Source organism: Pygoscelis adeliae, unplaced genomic scaffold, assembly GCF_000699105.1.
Source record: "Pygoscelis adeliae isolate BGI_AS28 unplaced genomic scaffold, ASM69910v1 Scaffold73, whole genome shotgun sequence".
In the NCBI taxonomy this organism is placed as follows: Eukaryota; Metazoa; Chordata; class Aves; order Sphenisciformes; family Spheniscidae; genus Pygoscelis; species Pygoscelis adeliae.
Genome location: NW_008824470.1, coordinates 327,878 through 346,130, shown reverse-complemented (window position 1 = coordinate 346,130; position 18,253 = coordinate 327,878). Strand labels below are relative to the sequence as shown.

At 35.5% G+C, this 18,253-nt stretch overlaps 1 protein-coding gene across 1 annotated transcript in view; it reads right to left on the bottom strand.

Annotated features, from left to right (window-relative positions):
* The window catches only part of ADAMTS19 (ADAM metallopeptidase with thrombospondin type 1 motif, 19), a 175,405-nt gene that overhangs the window by 76,735 nt on the left and 80,417 nt on the right, over positions 1–18,253 (bottom strand). The window contains exon 9 of the mRNA XM_009321242.1: positions 2,343–2,448. Within this exon, the coding sequence (XP_009319517.1) occupies positions 2,343–2,448 (106 nt within the window). The remainder of the gene's footprint in view (positions 1–2,342; positions 2,449–18,253) is intronic.

Genomic DNA, 18,253 nt, shown 5'->3' with positions numbered 1-18,253 from the left:
TTTCTGGCTACCTGTTTTTTCACTTTTGTGGTAGTCTTCCTAGTTTCTACGTGGCTTGTTACTAGCCTTCATGAGGTTGAATTTCTTGAGGAAATGTGTGGTTCAAATAACATCCTGTCCTTTACTGTGAAACCAGATTTGGTTTATTCTTTATTTCCACTGTTTTTAAATGTCTGTTACAGTACCTGCAAAGAAATGTGAGAATGTCTCTAAGGACATCCAAATGCCATTATTACTGTGAGAATATGATGGCTGGGATACCATAATGACTTGTTTCTCCAAATTTATTTGAATTAATATGGAGGGATTTGAAAGTTCTGAAATTTCATAGTGTAGCCTTTAACATTTTTCCCCAGGATTCATATATCAGCAATTTAGTTTTTATGTCCCTGTAGGAAGATCATGCTAAATCCTTTCTCTTCCTCAGTCCCACAGCAATGGAAAGCCATGAAAATATTTCAAGTTGAGGACCGAATGCAACAAGGGTTATAGAGCCCAGCCTGTGCAGCAGTCTTGGAAGAATTGCTAGGCAGCAGTGAGCTTCCCTGCCTAGCTTGGCAGGGAACTTGTTCCAGATACTGTTTGGCATCCAGCAGCGCTTACAATGTCAAAAATAGGTCTGACTTGTCTGCTGCAAGATGAAAACTTCTTTATGAGATCAGTATCTCACATTCTCAAATTTGCTAATGCAGAACCAATACATCACCCATAACTTTGCAAGAATTTTGTACCTGCTTCCCTTTTTCTGCATCTAGGATTTTGTACATCACCATTTCTCATGAAGCGTAAGGTGTTACATTTCTTGTTGATCAAGATGCCTCTTTTTTCAAATCCAGTAATTCCGCTGCCAAGCTTTTTATTCTCTAAACATATGTTTACTGTGCATGGCATAAAGCAGTACTTATATTTCTCTAGATTATCTGGTATTATCATACCTGCCTCAAAAAATTTTCTAACTTACTCCATTAGTGAACTTATCTGCAGATCTTATTCAGTTATTGTTTTTTTCCCCTTATCCTTGGTTTACTGTCATAAGAACAAGCGTACAGAAAACGAGTCTTCCTCTACCCATCCCCCCTTCCAATATTAGCAAACACTACAGTGAAAAAAAGAAATAGGACAGCATGTGGGTACAAAACACAAACACATTTTTCTTTTGAAGTCTTTCCTTTATCGAAACTATCACTCAAACAGGCTGGGTTATATTAACCTGGAGTTGCTTTCTGCAGTTATGAAAACTCAAAAAAATAAAAAACAGAAAAGATCAATTTCATGTGTCACCTAATACTCATATCACCCTTTTCCTCCAAGTTATATAATTGCTCTGAATGTGCTTATTTTGCATCCAGGACAAATTTTAAATAGAAATATTTTAAGTTCCAATTCTTTCTTGTAATCAACATCACATTTCAACATTAGATGCTATGACCTCCATTCTCAGACAGCTTTGACCAAATTTAAACCAAATCACTTTTAATTCAAAGTGTTTGTCCTAAGATATCTAACCTCAACATTCAGAGGTTCAAAGGATTTAATAAAACATCCCTCTCTGTTGTCACTCTGAAGCTGCTATTCTAAAAATGTATACACAGATACTTGGAGCAGACAGTGCAGGTAAAAATGACAGGTTAATACACACCTCCCTTTTATTTTATAATAAGAACTCTCCTATTTATTTTTCTTTAACAACTACTGAAGCCAAGAATCAAATACAACTTCCACTAACAAATTTGATTATTGTAACATGAGAATTTTTCACTTTTGCTTCAAAGTATTCCTCATATAATGAGTAAAAACATCCAATCCAATTGCGAAGGATAGTTACCTTTACCTTCACTTTGTTGTCCTTTTCTATTAAGGGGAGGAAAAAAACAATATTCATGTTGTGATGATCGATGACCATTACACACTTTAATGGGATCTAGTCTGAGAAAGCCAAATCAAATAAGGGCTCTTCCAACTCACAATCTCATTAAAATGTTTGTTGGCAACAATAGTCAGAGCTGGATCTGATACACAATACCACAGTCCCAAAAGAAAAAACATCTTGGGGCACCTGCTTCTCCTCTAGACAATGTCAGTCCTTCCAGCTAATCTAGTCATTGTGTAGCTATAAAGATTCCTGTATTCCTCCAAGCTGTAAACATTTTCTTATTTTACATACTATATATCAATACATGTCACTATTATTAATAACAAAAACATTGTTTTCCAAATTTTTCATCCAATTTAAAAGCCTTCCTAAAAGAAAAAAGGAAAATCTGAAGTACACAATCAAATTAATCAAATAACAGTAATATTACATGCAAACAAATACTAGGGTTTGTTATCCACATACTTACTTGTGACCCATTTCATGGGCAATGGTAAAAGCGAGATTCAGACCATTGTCCTCTGCAATTATACATTTTCGTTTTTCACTGCACATTCCACTCAGATATGCTATACCTAGGAAACATAACCACCACATTAAATTATTTTTTGTTACTACTAACTGTATGTATGATGGCATTATTGACCCCAAACAGGTCTGAAACCTTATTGTGGTCAGAGTCATCCAAACATATAAACAGATACCTCACAAAGGTTTATTTACTCATAAGCCAGAACAACAGATTTTAGCACAACTTTGGATAAAAGATAGCAAAAAAATAGCAAGCAGTGGCAATATTACCTGATAGTAATATTACCTGATTACACAGACTCCAACATGCAGAAAATGTGTTCTTTAAAAGCATTGCTAGGTACCTTAATGAGATGTGATAGAACACACATATGAATATCGATACTACTGTAAATGAAAACAGATGTCTACAACAACAGGGCACAAATCTGAACAGGTATTTCCTCTGACAGACTCAGAAGAATAGAATGCAAAGCACAGAGTTGTGCCCCTACATTATCACTCTTAAGTACTGATACAGTGTTCAGCATGTGAATGATTTAAAAAATGTGTAAAAGAGTCAGGTGTCACAGAACTAGAAGAATTTGTACGAGACTGTAGCCTAACAAACACATTCACTGTAGAGGCTATAATGCCTCTACTATATAATATCTAAGTTTTCAAAAAATAGAAGCCTGAATGGTAGGTTCTTGATTTCAAATTCAGCTTCTAAAAAGTAGAATGTCTGTAATTGTAAAAGTTTGAGGAACATGCAGCTTAATTTGCGTAATAGTAATCTTTTTCAGACTACAAATACATTTAGTGGGGACCTATTGTCATCACTCATTTGAAATTTCAGAGTAAGTAATCAAAATGCTGTTTCAAGTGTTTGGCCTGCTTCCCAGGAACATCCTTTCAGTGGAATGGTGCCCTCTGGATCAACATGTTTTCTGGATGTTAGCATGTAAAGGTCAAGTTTGAGATGTTTGACAGTGTTTGAAATTTAGTCATAATTAGCATTCTAAGTTAACAAGATAAAAGTCATTGTTCTTACAACCCAAGTATTTGTCAGTCTGTGACCACAATGCCTCACCCACAGCATGAAATTCAAGTAGTAACCCCATCACTAGTCTGGCAGTGTTGCTCTTAACAGATCTGGCTGAAAGTTTTTGGACACAGAACTCATGTGACAAAAAATGTTGCTCAGGACTGAACAAAACAATCAAATTAGATTTGAATAAGGCAGAATATTTCAACTTTCAGTATTTCTTTCCAAAGAATGGAGAAAAAATGGAGCAAGGGTAAAAGTAATTGGGGTACAAGAAAAGGCAAAACATGTTCAAAGCAAAAAACCTTAAGTCCTTCAAATGACACCTCATGCTAAATGTAGGTATCATTTATATTAACTCTATTGAAAATAAGATAAGCAAGAAATGCTCTGAAATGTAATGTTTTATTTCGAATGTTATGCTCCAGTGGCCGAAGTAAAAAGAAAAATATTTCTAAAACCATTTTGTGCTTTGTAGTTCCACAATTACATGCATTTTCTTTCAAGTCTTGATGACCAAACTGAAAAAGATAGAGCTGCTTTTAATACTGTAGCTCTGCAGAAGCAGCAGACATCAGGGCCCTGACTTCAGCCAACACCAATGAATTTACAAAGTGCTAAAACAAAATAGAAAAATTACTCTTGCCATAGACAAAATCCAGTGCTTCATTTTGAAGCGTGGGCATTCCTATTACTAGAATGCAAGATGTTGAGAAATACCTTCCTTACTATGCTGGTTTTGGCTGGGGTAAGTTAATTTTCTTCACAGTAGCTGGTAAGGTACTATGTTTTGGATTTGTGCGGAGGTGGGCAGGAGGGGGCACTGCTCAGGGACTTGCTGGACATTGGTTGTTTGGTGGTGAGCAATTGTTTTCATTTGCATCACTTTCTTGGGTTTTATTTTTGTTATTTTCCTTTTCTTCATCATCATCATCATCATCATCATCATCATCATCATCATCATCATCATCATCATCATCATCATCATCATCATCATCATCATCATCATCATCATCATCATCATCATCATCATCATCATCATCATCATCATCATCATCATCATCATCATCATCATCATCATCATCATCATCATCATCATCATCATCATCATCATCATCATCATCATCATCATCATCATCATCATCATCATCATCATCATCATCATCATCATCATCATCATCATCATCATCATCATCATCATCATCATCATCATCATCATTCAACCCAAGAGTTTTCTCAGTTTTACCCTTCCAATTCTCTCTCCCCATTCCACTGGGGGGGAGGGAGCGAGCAGCTGTGTGGTGCTTCGTTGCCGGCTGGGGTTAAACCATGACACTTACTGATGATGGCTATCCTTAGCTGGATAAAACTTACTTGCTGGGATCTACAGAAAGAGAATTCCCAAGCCTCCCTCTGCCTGTTGATGCTGAGTACTAACTGAAAACTGTCTGGCGCTCTCTAGTTTTTTGTAGGGTAAAGAAGTCCCCTAACCTTCTTTTGGCCTCTAAAATGGCAGGTTCAAGTACATTAGCAATCTCTTTCCATACAACAACATAAGTACTATCAGTTGCTGTCTACTATCCTGCCTGCCCCGCAGTTTATTCCAAAAGAACTATGCACATTGCAACTTTCATACCTATTCTGCAGAAGAAGCAGTCAGCAGCAGTAGGCATATTCAACAATACTCAATATATATCATCAATAATGTTTTTATACTTGGCATTCCTTGATGGGAATTGATTATGTTTGACCTTTTTAAGTGTAACATACGAAATATGAGACCTGCATTTCATTTAGATTAGATTAGATTTCTGATTCTAGAACTGTCCAAAAGTATCAAATGCAATTAATGCTTTATGCCTTTTCCCCTATTAAACAAAGTCAACCTCATATGTGAAAGCCACATCCAACAGCAGCTACTGGATGTAAATCAGCCAACTACTAGCCCTGAACTAGTTTCATGTCTTGTCCTTGGTTATAAATTTCACATGTAGAGAAAAAGAAGCTGACTTCAGTAAGCAGCTGCTCTTGTTTAGTTGTCTCTGCATTAGGTAAGAGAAGGAATTTCTTCCTTAAATATATGTACGTTCACTGCAGCTTCCTGTGGCTTATTAACACAGCTGGAACTGCTCCAAGGTTAAATCCACAAGAAAAAAAAAAAAAACAGGAACAATTGCTCCCTTGTTATGATTAAGGTATTCCTAGTGAACCCCACGGTCTCAACGCACAGCTTCAAATTAAAACACTTAGTATCTGAAAAGTGTTGGCTAGAAAGCAGTGACATCATCACACTGACAATTTAAGGAAGGATCCTGTTATTTATCTATAAAGAAAGCTGTGTTTTGAAACAAAAAGACACTGAATGAATACATGCCAAATGTAAAATATTCAAATTACTTCACTCTGTAGATACCTATTTCCCAAGTTAATTCAGAAGAAAATACATGCAATATAAATTAAGAGAGTAAAGCTTTACCATTGTGCCCTAGAAGAACCACATAAGGGACTACATTTTCTTATCAAACACGTAAATATCCAAATGAAATACATGCTGCTTCAGAAAAGTAGAACTTTTGCCAAAGTCATAGCAGTGGTTTATTACCACTACCATTACTGCTACCCATAGAGATGGGTATTTCATCTACATAATGCAATGAATTTTCTTTAAAATTTCCTGGTTTCTTAATTAACATCCTCATTAAATCATCAAACTATTTATTCTTTCAAAGTAGGCACACATTTACAACTTTTTGGTTGAAGAGCTTTGGTTGTGAGCTCAGCTCACAGGGATGTTACACAAAACACATTACCAACTAAAGTATCCAAACAAATTTGTCAGCTTTACCGACTCATTCACAGCCTGCTGCCCATAACATAAATCCACTACCTATATTAAAAGGCTACTGTCAGCATTGTCCGCAGGAACAAAAAATCCACAGTAAAAGAAACAAAAGCACGTTAAGAAATATGCAAACATACAAACATTGTTCTTTCTTACAGTGACCATGCAACGCACAAGTATGACTTGAATATGTCTGCATTTCTAATATTGTATTGTAAAAGGCTAGAGAATGGTTATTATTTTTCCCTTCATAGTGATCCAATGAACTAGAGTTATTATTCTGAAAGTCTTAATCACCCAAATTACTTACTTAGCACATTTGAATTTTTTTTCTTCTGAACGTCCTTGGTTTCACAACACATTCAAACTTGGTTTGTCATGCCATTAGCTATGTGCTTATTCTGAATCTCTTTCCTCACACTTGCCTCAAAATCTACTTGCTAATTTTAGATCGTGTTAAAAGATAAAGAGACCCTTCCACATACCACCAGTTTAATCCATTGATATCACCTGGATATCAACTCTACACATTCCTGAGCTATTTCACAGCTCTTCTGTTTTGGGAACAGTAATGTTTTGCCCCACGGATTTTTTTTTTCTAGATTATAAGGCAATAATGACCATACAAAATACAGAAAAAAGTTCCTGTAACATATTCTTTGATGAAGAGGGATAGAGGATCACCCAGATGTCCCTTCCACTACTGATCAAGAGCAGAGTCTACCTGAATTTCCAGTCCATATGAAATCAAAATTCCATAAAAAACAAATACATATGTTCCATTTCCAACACTTGAAAACACAAGCTGAAAGAACTGAAAAGACCATATATTTGTATAGCACAGTTCAGAAAAAAAGCACGCATTTCCATTTTTAAGCATTTTTTAATGAAGGAGTGTGTTATATTCTCAGGAGTCTAGGGATAGTACACTCCTTGTTGTGCTATCTATCCATCAGTAAAAATTGTCAAATTTGACCAAGATGAAAAACAGTAAAATAGAACAGATTCCCAGTGTCTACTGCATTCCCTGTCGTCTAGGTAAAATAATGAAACATACTACTACTATTGAATGCACATTAGATATAATTTCGAGAATATTGAAACTGTTCATGAACTTCACGAACAATGGATCTATTTTTATTAAGTTAGTATACATACAACTGATATTGCTTAAGCACATACTATGAATAAAAGTAATACTTAAGCATGGAATTTTCTTCTGAAGTTTCTACACCAAGGTTCCTAAACAATAGTATAAAACACTGATGAAATATAGGTAAGCCTGAAAAAGATAGAAAACGTGCAGAAAAACTCATGACGATTTGCATCACAAACTTTCCCAAAAAAATCTTTAGCCTTCAGAAGGTGCCATGCAGCGATATACTCCTGATAGCACGACCTTATTTGAATTATTGATGATGCACAAACCTAGCAAGCCACTGCAATAGAAACATAATTTAGTGCCTAAGTACATCTGGCTTTTGAGTCAAACATAAGTATTTTAAATTTGAACTGGCAAATCAATGGGCCTGTGAGCATAAATGACAGTGCTTAACTGGACTTGATCACTAATCTAACATGATTCTTGTTAGCAGCCCAGATGTTAAGAAGCAGGAGAAAAAAGCTTTCCACGGAGCTGACACTTAAAAGTCTAACCAGCACAAGCTGCTCTGAAGAGAGTCCCAGACACTGACAATTTCCAGGAAAAAGTCTTGTCAGTTGTCACTGAATCAGCAGCCCTTAAAACACGGCAGCAATCCAAACAAAACAGTTACCAAACAGGAATCTCAAATGCAAACAGAAAAGCCTAGAAATTGTTTTTTTTTCTTTTTAAAGTGAGAAATATCAACAGGGATAACTACACCTATATGTGTGCGTGTATATATATACACAAATGCACATACACACCGATGCAAGACATTCAAAAAAATAATGAGATAAAACCAAATCAACTTCTGCTGCATTTTACACAAATGTAACTCAAATTTTATTCACCTGTTTTGTTAGTTTATGATTTATGTACATCTTAGGAAAACTAACACTTCCAGAAAAATACTTTATCAATATCTAATAAGTATGTGATTCTATGTTTCAGAATATACTATTAAGCTTACTCTTCTCCCTTTAAACAAACTGCTGCACTTTAATCCTTAGAGTGGGGAAAAAAAGTCTAAAAATGGGGAGGGCATATCAATGTATGCCATACATGCATGAACAAATTCTGAATGTGTGATTGTACAGTTTTAGGTCCTTAGTTCTTGCACCTGATGAACAGTCCACAGATGTCTAATATGTTATTATAGGGATGGGGTGGCAGAACTGCTGGAAGATACTAATTTTCTTCTAAAATGCAGCCCACATGGAAAACAATTCTCTCAAGGTGAATACACAGATGAGACAGTAAGTGAATCTTCCCCACTGTCCACTCCTGGCCTTTGCTGACAAGTGTTGTAGGGATCCCCTGAGCTAAAGGCTGCATCCATACTGTTGTCTTTAACAGCCACCACAGCATTTATTCTCCGAATTTAGGTATTCCTTCTTAACCTGCATCAGAGTTTGGGTCCATAACGTGTGATGGCAAATATCTCCAGAGTGTAATTGTGTACAACAGTACATTTTTCTCTTTTTATGAAGACTGCATAGGGGTATTCTAACTCAAATATAAAGCTCTGTTCATCTATTCAAAGCCATCTATGCCTTCCTACAGCTCTGTCAGCTATCTCAATGACAAACTGAGAAGCTCTAGCACATTTAGCGACTCCTCAAGCAGAAGCCAACCACACCTTTTTGACATCTTATAGCCCTCTGCATACCTTACCTTCTCTTGTTCTACTACAGTCTTTCTGACAAAAGTGGTTATAGTCAAAAGGTCAGGTGTACCATGGGTTAATAAAAGACCAGCGTTATGATTTTTCGATGGTTCTCTATTCTTTCCTAGTCAGTCATAACAGTCACTTTACTCAGCTGACCATTGAGATGACATTTTCAGAGAACTGCCCACTATCATTCTCTGATCTCTTTCCTGAGTTTCAGATTTCACACAAATACGCTAAAGACTCATTTTTTTTTCTTAATATGCATTACTTTGTATTCAGCAATACTTAACTTCATCTACTCTTTCACTGCCTTTTCAGTATCATGACATTCATCTACAATTCTTCTCATCAGCTTTATACTGAACTATCCAGAATGCTTCAAACCATATGAAAGCATACTCAGGCCACCACTATTCCAAATACTTTATGAAGCAAGGCAGCTCTGAACTCGAGGACACCTCCTTCTAATGTAAAAGCTGACAAGTAAGTCCCATATCTTGTTTTTTAACTTTTAAGCAACACAGGAAAAAAATTTTGAAAAAATTTAAAGGAAAAAATTTAAAGCAACAACACACTGTAACATGGCCACTGAGTACAGCCTGTATACTTTTTAAATCTTTTAATTGCCCCCCCCCCTTTTTTTTTGTAAAGCAACATCACCAAGTGGAACCATAAAAATATGGGTGAACAGGAAAAGAGAATGATGCAAAAGAAAACTGCATACTGGAAAATGAAAAGAAAAAAGCCATAAATTGAAAAAGAAAAGAGTCACAACTTCCTTTCCTCCACATTTGACTTTCTTTTGCACCTGTAATCTAGAAACAGAAAAAAACTTGGTTAGATTGCGTATAATTGATGTTGAAGAGGTCCTAAGTCATTCTGTTCAGAAGAAAATGTGAAAAGTCACAGCGTATGGAGTAATGTGCTATAAAGATTTGCTTTGCTTCATATTTTCTCATACCGTTAATATGGAAGAAAAATCAAATGTAATCTTTCTAAGCAATAACTCAATCTTCTTCTAAGAAATTGAACTAGTTTGATCCATTACTCTAACTTCCTCATGGTGTGATTTGCATAAACAATTTTTGTAGATGTTTGTTTTACATGGCATAGAAAATTATTAATAATCTTGATCTACATTTATAAGTTTAACTTTTGGACAGAAGTAGAAAAGCCTACTTTTAGGACTTACACAATAAAGACCTTCAGTCCTAAAAGTGGGTAATTTACATGGGTAAATTATAAGAGTGCCTTATGAAAGCTTCATGGAACTCTGCTGTATACAATCAAATAAGATGTGACTTTGAAAAGGAGACACCTCACTTCTTTGGCAACAAAACTGAACGGGGCTTTCGAAAGTAAAGCAGAAGCTTGTTACTTAAAAAGCCAGAAACAGGTTTCAAGCTGAGTGCCAGCCATTTCAGAACAGTTCTCACCAAATACATGCATAAATAAATTCATCTTGAGGTTATGCTTTTCACTGATGCATTGGACAGACATAACAGATACACAGTTTACTTTGAATGAGTATCACATGCCTCAGATTAGGAGTTGGTGCCCATTTCCTACCATAAAACTCTGTTTCTGTACATTGACAAAACCCTTGTTACTCTACAGACAAGATGGGGAGATGATGACAATGAATACTGCTGTACCCCAGAGGAAGTATTTTTAACAACTCAAACTTGCTTTCTGTTTTTTCCAACTTGTCCTACAATTACCTTTGCTTTACAGGTGGGCAATGTGACAATGTTGTTTTACCATCTTTCAGGCTGTATTTATAGCTTTCCCTATCAACACCTTCTAGGGTTCATATTTTTTTCCTGGGGCAAGAATGAACAGGGAAAGCTAGCAGTGTGAACTAGACATTTCCAGTCCTCATAATATCTAAGCATATCGCACTTCTGATCTTGGGATTAGCTGTACTGAAATAGGAACGAGAATTTACTCTTTATAAAGAAACATTTTTATTGTTGTCCATTACTTTCTTATATACATACATGGCATAAAAAGACCATTAGGAAGAAACATCTTCTAAAACATTATGCTAGATGGAAAAAAGCAGAGCTTGAATTCTGCTTTTCTTTGATAGAATGAACCCTAACCTAGAAGCTAAGGCAAGACTGCTATTAATGGATCATCGCAATGACTAGAAAATATGTAAACCCAACCATACTATTTCCTTTTACTTATTTACCTTTGTGACCAGGTACAACACTACTCCATGTTGGTATAAAGTGTTAAAAGGTGATATGTATGCACATGGTATGATGGCTGTGTCTACTTTGACCAATTGTCTCTACGTTTCTGCGTGTATATGTATACACTTTTCCTTTTTTCCACTCTTTTGATCCTTATTTAGCCTATCTTTCATTCTTCTTTTCCACACCTGCTTTACTTAAACAAACTTGTTTATTTAAAAAAAAGAAAAGTTTACCTTTTTGTGTCTGGTCAATAAACCCCTAAAACAGAAGAAGGGTCAGACAAGATGGGCAAGGGCGGCGTGCTGATGAAGCTGAGGGAAGAATGTGAGGAGTGACTGACCACAGCTGTTGCAAGAAAGCTGAACTTATCTCAACAGAAAAGGGATTGGAGGGTTTTAGATAAATGCCTCTATCAGTTCAGTGGATTAACTGCTTGTGTAAATGTTTTTCCCTGAGTTAATCAAAAGAGTGTGAATGGCTTCTTGAGTTAGCCAGCCCAGCAAGGGGTAAGTGCATATGTGGCTCAGCCCAACAGAGAGTATAAAAACTGAACAACTGACAAAACAAACTTTGAACAGAGCAATGGGCTTGAGCTGACTTTAACTCACGTATTCCTTCCCGGCACCTGGGGATGCCCAGCACTGTGACGGTGAGCATACAAAGGCCAGTAATGGGAATCAGATTTGTACTGCGATCCAACAGTAATTGCAATGGCTACACTGTGTTTGCACTGTGATTTCAGTACATTGCCATATCCCTCTGCTAAATCAAAATCCCATGTAACATCAAATATCTTCAGATAAGTAAATTTTGTTTGAAACATTAAACCCGCCTCATGTTGAATATCTAAAAGCCTGATCAGTGATTATTGGGTTCTGATATTCTTGCATTTCATTGCTCCCCACAGAGGATGTTCTTTCAAAGGATGGAAGCAAAAGTAATACTGATCTATACAGCATCCATACAGAATTAGCCTTTTCTAAAATACATTTTCTTCCCTATTGTTTTCCTTTTGAGTCAAGTTCTGTTCAGTTGCTGGAAACTACCCTCATGTCAGAGCATATAGTAGCTCTTGAATCTGTCAGGAAGCAAGTAGGACGCACTATGAACATCTGGGGTATGAAGTGGTTATCTGTGTTTAAGAGTGCCACACAAAAGCCTGAGAGATGGAGGCATTCTTGAAAGTGGGAAATTTTCTGTGAAGTGCTTTAAAAAAACCAACTTGTTCTTCAGATGCATTTAAAAATAAATGTTCCATTGTAAAAGAAGGTAAGAGGGGAGAATTATTATCAGGCCTACATATTTCCTTCTAGAACATTTTTTGAGAAATAAACCATCTGATACATGGGAACAAATACCTTAGATGATTAAACAGCCTGATGAATATTGGATGACTCATATCTGGTATTTGTCCATTCAAAAATCCATAAGGAATAGATGGCATAGATTTACTGTGACAAGTATTTAAAACAGTTATCTTTCACAGAAAGAAAGGAACAACTTAATTTTCTAGCCCAGTATAAATACTTCGTGCAAAACTTTTGAGAGGCTTGCAAACTGAGGCTTCTGCTACAACATGACTTTAAAAAGACAAGTAGGAATCACAGACTCTAGACTGAATTCAAAGGGAGGTACCTTTGCCAAAAAGGCAAGTGAAATTTTAGGTTGCTAATACCAGAGTAGTACAAGAAATTGCAATTTGAATACTTACTAGCATTAAGAAACACAAACTGACCTCATTTTGTGAACATGACCTTTTCTAATAATTTGTTACAGCTTTGCTATTGTATACTTTCTTGCCACTGCCAATTGTTTAAATTACTTTTTTTTAAAAAATGTAAGCACTATTTTAAACATACTTTTATAAATATAACATACAGAAAGGTTTGGTCAATTTAAAAATATTTTAAATGTCTGGAATACGTTAAAAAAAACCCAAAATTTAATTTTAAAATATACTAAAAAAAAGCCTCATCGTTTAATGTCAAGGGCCCTGGCCCAAGGAAACAGGAAGCACAGTGCACAGAACAGCATGTTTATGAAAATGCTGATGTACGGGTAGGCTTTAGACTTCCCAAGGACCTACATACAGTATAGGTACTTAAAACGTTCCCCTAGTTTTCAAGATCAGTTTCCAGTAGTCTCTATTTTCTAAATGAAAATTTTACATAACTTCTGTAACCTTAAAAAATTGTGCTGACCTTAAAACTTGATTGTGTATGTCATTTCAAGATGACTAAATGTTTTTGGTAATTTGTCAAAAAAGCAGAAAATACTGATTGAATTCCGATTTTAATGCAAATGCTGTATTTTTAAAACTGTCTCTTGTCTCTTATTCTGTTTCTGAGAAAATCTGACTCTCCCCATATGAAATGTGATGAATAGATGTTATCCTGCAACATAAGATGGTCCAATTAGTTGTCAGAACTGCTTCCACTACTGTGAAGTGTGAGTTTACTTTAAGATGTTTTAAAATACTATAAGCCTACAACTCTGTACACTTGGGTCAAAATATATTAGCATCACAGAGTAAAATATATACTAGAGGTAATTAAGAATTATGTCACTCCATCCAAACAGTGAAAATGTTCACCCAGGTGCTTATCTCTCTTATTGCCTTCCTGACATCTGGGTTTCAATTCTCACATTCATAAAATGTGCAGCTGCTAAAGTTGCCCCCATGTTCTGTACACCTATGCACATTGCAATGTCTTTGAATTCACCTCTTGTCTCATTCCATCAAATCATTTTTATTCTGAACATGCTTCCAAGCTTTGTGTAACATCAAGTCCCCTTGCCGATTTGATCTACTCATAATATATCACCAATGCTTTTCTTGGTCTTACAAAGATTCCAGCCTTGATACCCTATTAAGCTGATTTTCCTATAATTTAATTTCTGGTGCCTTCTTCTCCTTGTCTTGGTACAACCCTCTGTGCAACGAACCAATGTGAAATCACTCATGAGACCATAAAATTCTCACTCTAACACACCTTCTTTAGATCTATTTTTATTTCTACAACAAAATAGGAAAACAAGACTGTCTTGCTTTCTTTGGTGATTTATTTTATTATACCCGTGCTATGGAAATGACACTGTGTGGTAGAAACAAAAAATTGTTCCTTGACAAACAGTGCTTCAGCACAGTAATACATTTCCTCATTTTCTGCAATCTGGGTGATTCCTGTAGAACATTTCTCATGTTTTCATGAGATAATCAAGCTAAAAGTCACTATTTTACTGTTGTTGAGACCCCACTTAAAGAAAATATTTAGGAACTTTTTCCCTTTTTTTAAAGCATGGTGTAATCTGCATTCTCTTTTGTGTGAGGGGATTGAAAGAGGTGTTAGTCTGCTTTTTGTTTGTTTTTTAGAATAATCTATTACTCTATCACCAAAGTTTTGAAGTTTGTGACCTTTGAGTTTTTCATGTGAAGAAATTATACTTTGTTTCACTATGAGAGAGATGCACAGTAAGAAAATTGCTGATCTTGGGACTGCTTATAGCAGGCACTAGTAGCACACCTTCCAGGAAAACTGAATTAAATAGCTAACTGTTCCTTTATACAGAGAATATTGTCTGGATGTGGATAGCTAGCTTAACTAGTATCTTTCTGATAAATGAGAACAAAGGCAAATCTATCTTGAGAAGAGTCTTCTATCACACCTCTTTTCAGCTAAAATTATTTGATTTAAAATTACTACTGTTACCTCCAGATATCCATCCTGTATTCCACCTTCATTAGTGTAACTAAGCATATATTGTTCTGTGCTGTATTAGCCCACATGATGACAGTGGATATGCTGCCTAAGTAAGAGTCAGCACTAGCTGATCAGTGGCCCAACTTGTACCTGCACCTGATGAGTTTCTTCAAGATCGTATCTCAATGTCCTTGCAAACTGTTTCCAACTCAAAAATTCCTTGACTTTGTTGGGATGGTCCTCAAGAAGTTTGAACTCTATCAAAGCAAACTGAAAAGGCTGAGAGTATCAGGTCTTTCTTCTTCCAAGGAATCCATTATCCAAACTACCTTTGCACAGTCTGCAAGATGCAAGGTAATCGAGAACCAGAGAAGACTCCTGTATCTCACATGTGCAGCACTAGACCTTGACTAGTCCCTGCTTGAGCAAGCTGAGTAAAGGATGACTTGATGAGAAACTCATGTTTTATTCAGGGTAGGATACCATAATCCTGAGAACATAAAACCTTCAGTACAGACTCAAAACAGAAATACAAAAGAACTTGTTGCCATTTAAGTGTCACAAAAGGGAGCTATGAGATAGATTCAAACAGAAAATCTGCCCAAAGGCATTTAAATGAAGAGTGAGCCTTGGCCCTGTACCTCTGTTTCTTCCTGCTTGTACTTGCGGAGCACTTTTCCTTGTATTTTGACAACAGTTAGATGCAGTTGTACAGATCATCCACAGTTCTCTCTACAAATATGGAGCTCCTTTTGTTTCCTCCTCAGTTAAAGGACCCACGTATCACTGCCTACCCATCCCATTCTTCAAAATCTAGAGAAAAATATGCATTCATTACATGGTCTATCTAATTCCATTACGCTGGCAGGTTTTTTCCATTATATAGCTACGGGACACAGAAACTGAGGCATTGGTCACAAGGAGCTACCTGGTCTCTCTTATTTTGAAAAAAATTCCAATAAAAAACAGTCAAATTTTTCAGTGCAAAATATAATCCAAGGTTGACTACTCTATTCAAATATAACTTTGCAAACGTTTCTTTTGAAGGGATAAAAATACTATACACAAGCATATCTACCAAGAGTTAAATAAGACTCTAATACTAGAGAAATGGCTGGCTAGCTAGAGAACAGGTATACCTTACTTTACAGCCATATATTTTGCATGTCTTTAATTTGTAATGTTTGACACCAAATTTTATTTTTCATTTTTAAAATTCAATTGAATGTATGATACATGAAATGAAGAGCAATTCTTTATACAAAATAATAGAGTATATATCGGTATTATAGCATATACAGAGTAACTGATTATCGATGCACGATTATTTGCAGTTGCCAACCCACACAATTTTGTTATGAATGTACACAAGATTTCATCTAAATGTTTTTCATATAAAAACAAGCTATAAAAGATAAGTACTGAAGTTGTAAAATCCAGGAGACAATGAAAGATACTTTTAAGAGCTCAGAGCTGCTTGGGCCTGATTCAGTTTTTCAACACTTTGGATTAATAAAATGACAAAGGACATAATTCAGTGTTCAATGCAGTGAGAGGGTTACTAAATCACTCATTGGTTTATCTCTTGTAGTCTGATTAGCTAAAACTGTAAATTTTCTCCTAGTGAAAGAATTTCTGCCAGCAGAGACCTGAGCTTAGTTAAGCCATGCCCACTTTTGTCCTCTGCTTTGTGTCTCACCACCCTTCCCTGGCCTTGACACGAGCATCTGTTGCGTACCGTGGCAGTATTGCTCTGGTGTTTCACTGGTTTTTCACTTTTGAATGTGGCATGCATAACTGAAGGATTCATACATGAAGTTAGAAAGTACATACTATCCACAAGACAAACACAAGTTATTGTGATAATTAGCTTGCAATTTCCTTTTGTTTTCTTTAACACACAGCAAATATGCACCATGTAATATTACAGATTCTTTTGTCCTTACTTGGGAATGCTTTTTTCTGATGGACACAGGAGTTTTGCCTGTGAAAGAAATTGAAGTTCCAGCTCCAAGCACAAATATTCTAAATGCTCTTCAGTGTAATGTTAAAATTCTTTACGTATAGTAAGTCTCCCTATATTTTAAATCCCTTTAAGACAGAATTTTAAATACCTCAGGTAAGTTGAGACTAAATACAGAGAACAATACAAAATAAATATAAAAATTTACAAAGTAGTATAATCTGTAGAAAACGACATAGTTACATTACATTCTCACAGAAATGATATGGTTACACATGAAATTACGAAGAACTATGGATGGTATTGCAGCATATTACAGGACCACTTAGTGAGATCAAGGACCAAATTCAGCAATTGAGCATTTAGTTGACTCTGCTGGGATTTAAACATATGTTAAGAACAATCATAGCATGTCACCTGGGTGAAAAAGAGCACAACTGAATGTATCTGAACTGGAATGTGCAACAAGAATTAGACATGGGTCTGAATGGATATAATAGTTGTTATTATTATTATTATAATGTAAGAAAAAAATAATCACTAACCTCAGATATATTTCAAGATAACCACAATATCTGAAAAAGTTGATTTCTTTAGTTACTGAGGAATGATTGCACCTTTAATACTATCTTAACTATCCCGTATTTATTTTTAATTTATAACTATTATACAAATAAAAACTATTAAAGATAACCATAAATACCAACACTATCAACAAATATACAAAATTATTCTGCCCATCGAATGAGTAATGTGTTAGACTGTTTCATTCTCAAAAATTATTATTCCTTGTATCAGAACATCCACAGGCTAATGGAAGTTCGATACAGGTGTCATGGATTTTCTCAGCTTTATCTAAAATTTACTTACAGATTTCACTGTAAACTTCTGAAACTGGATGTAAACATGAAAATTAATGTTCCAGTCTTCCTAAACACATTCAAAGGCCCTACTGTTTCCTAAGGCAGATTGTTAACACATACTGAGTAAGAAAGCAGTAAGTGACTTCTGTAGTATAATTTGAAAAACAAAACAGATTTTTTTTTTCCTTCACTTTCAGCTCTCTAAATGCATTGGCTAACAACTTCAAAGGAAGGAATTGCCTGAAGCAGTAAGTCCTTGATCAATTGTTTAAGGAAGAAAAAACTTGTTTTTTAAGTTTGATAAGTGGTTAGTAATTAAAAGTAAGCTCAGTGATTATGAAATTGCCATCAAGAGTCCATTCAGAGAGATTTATTCTGTGTTACCCTACTACTGTTGAGATTAATTAAGCTTTAAACACTTAAAATAAAAAAC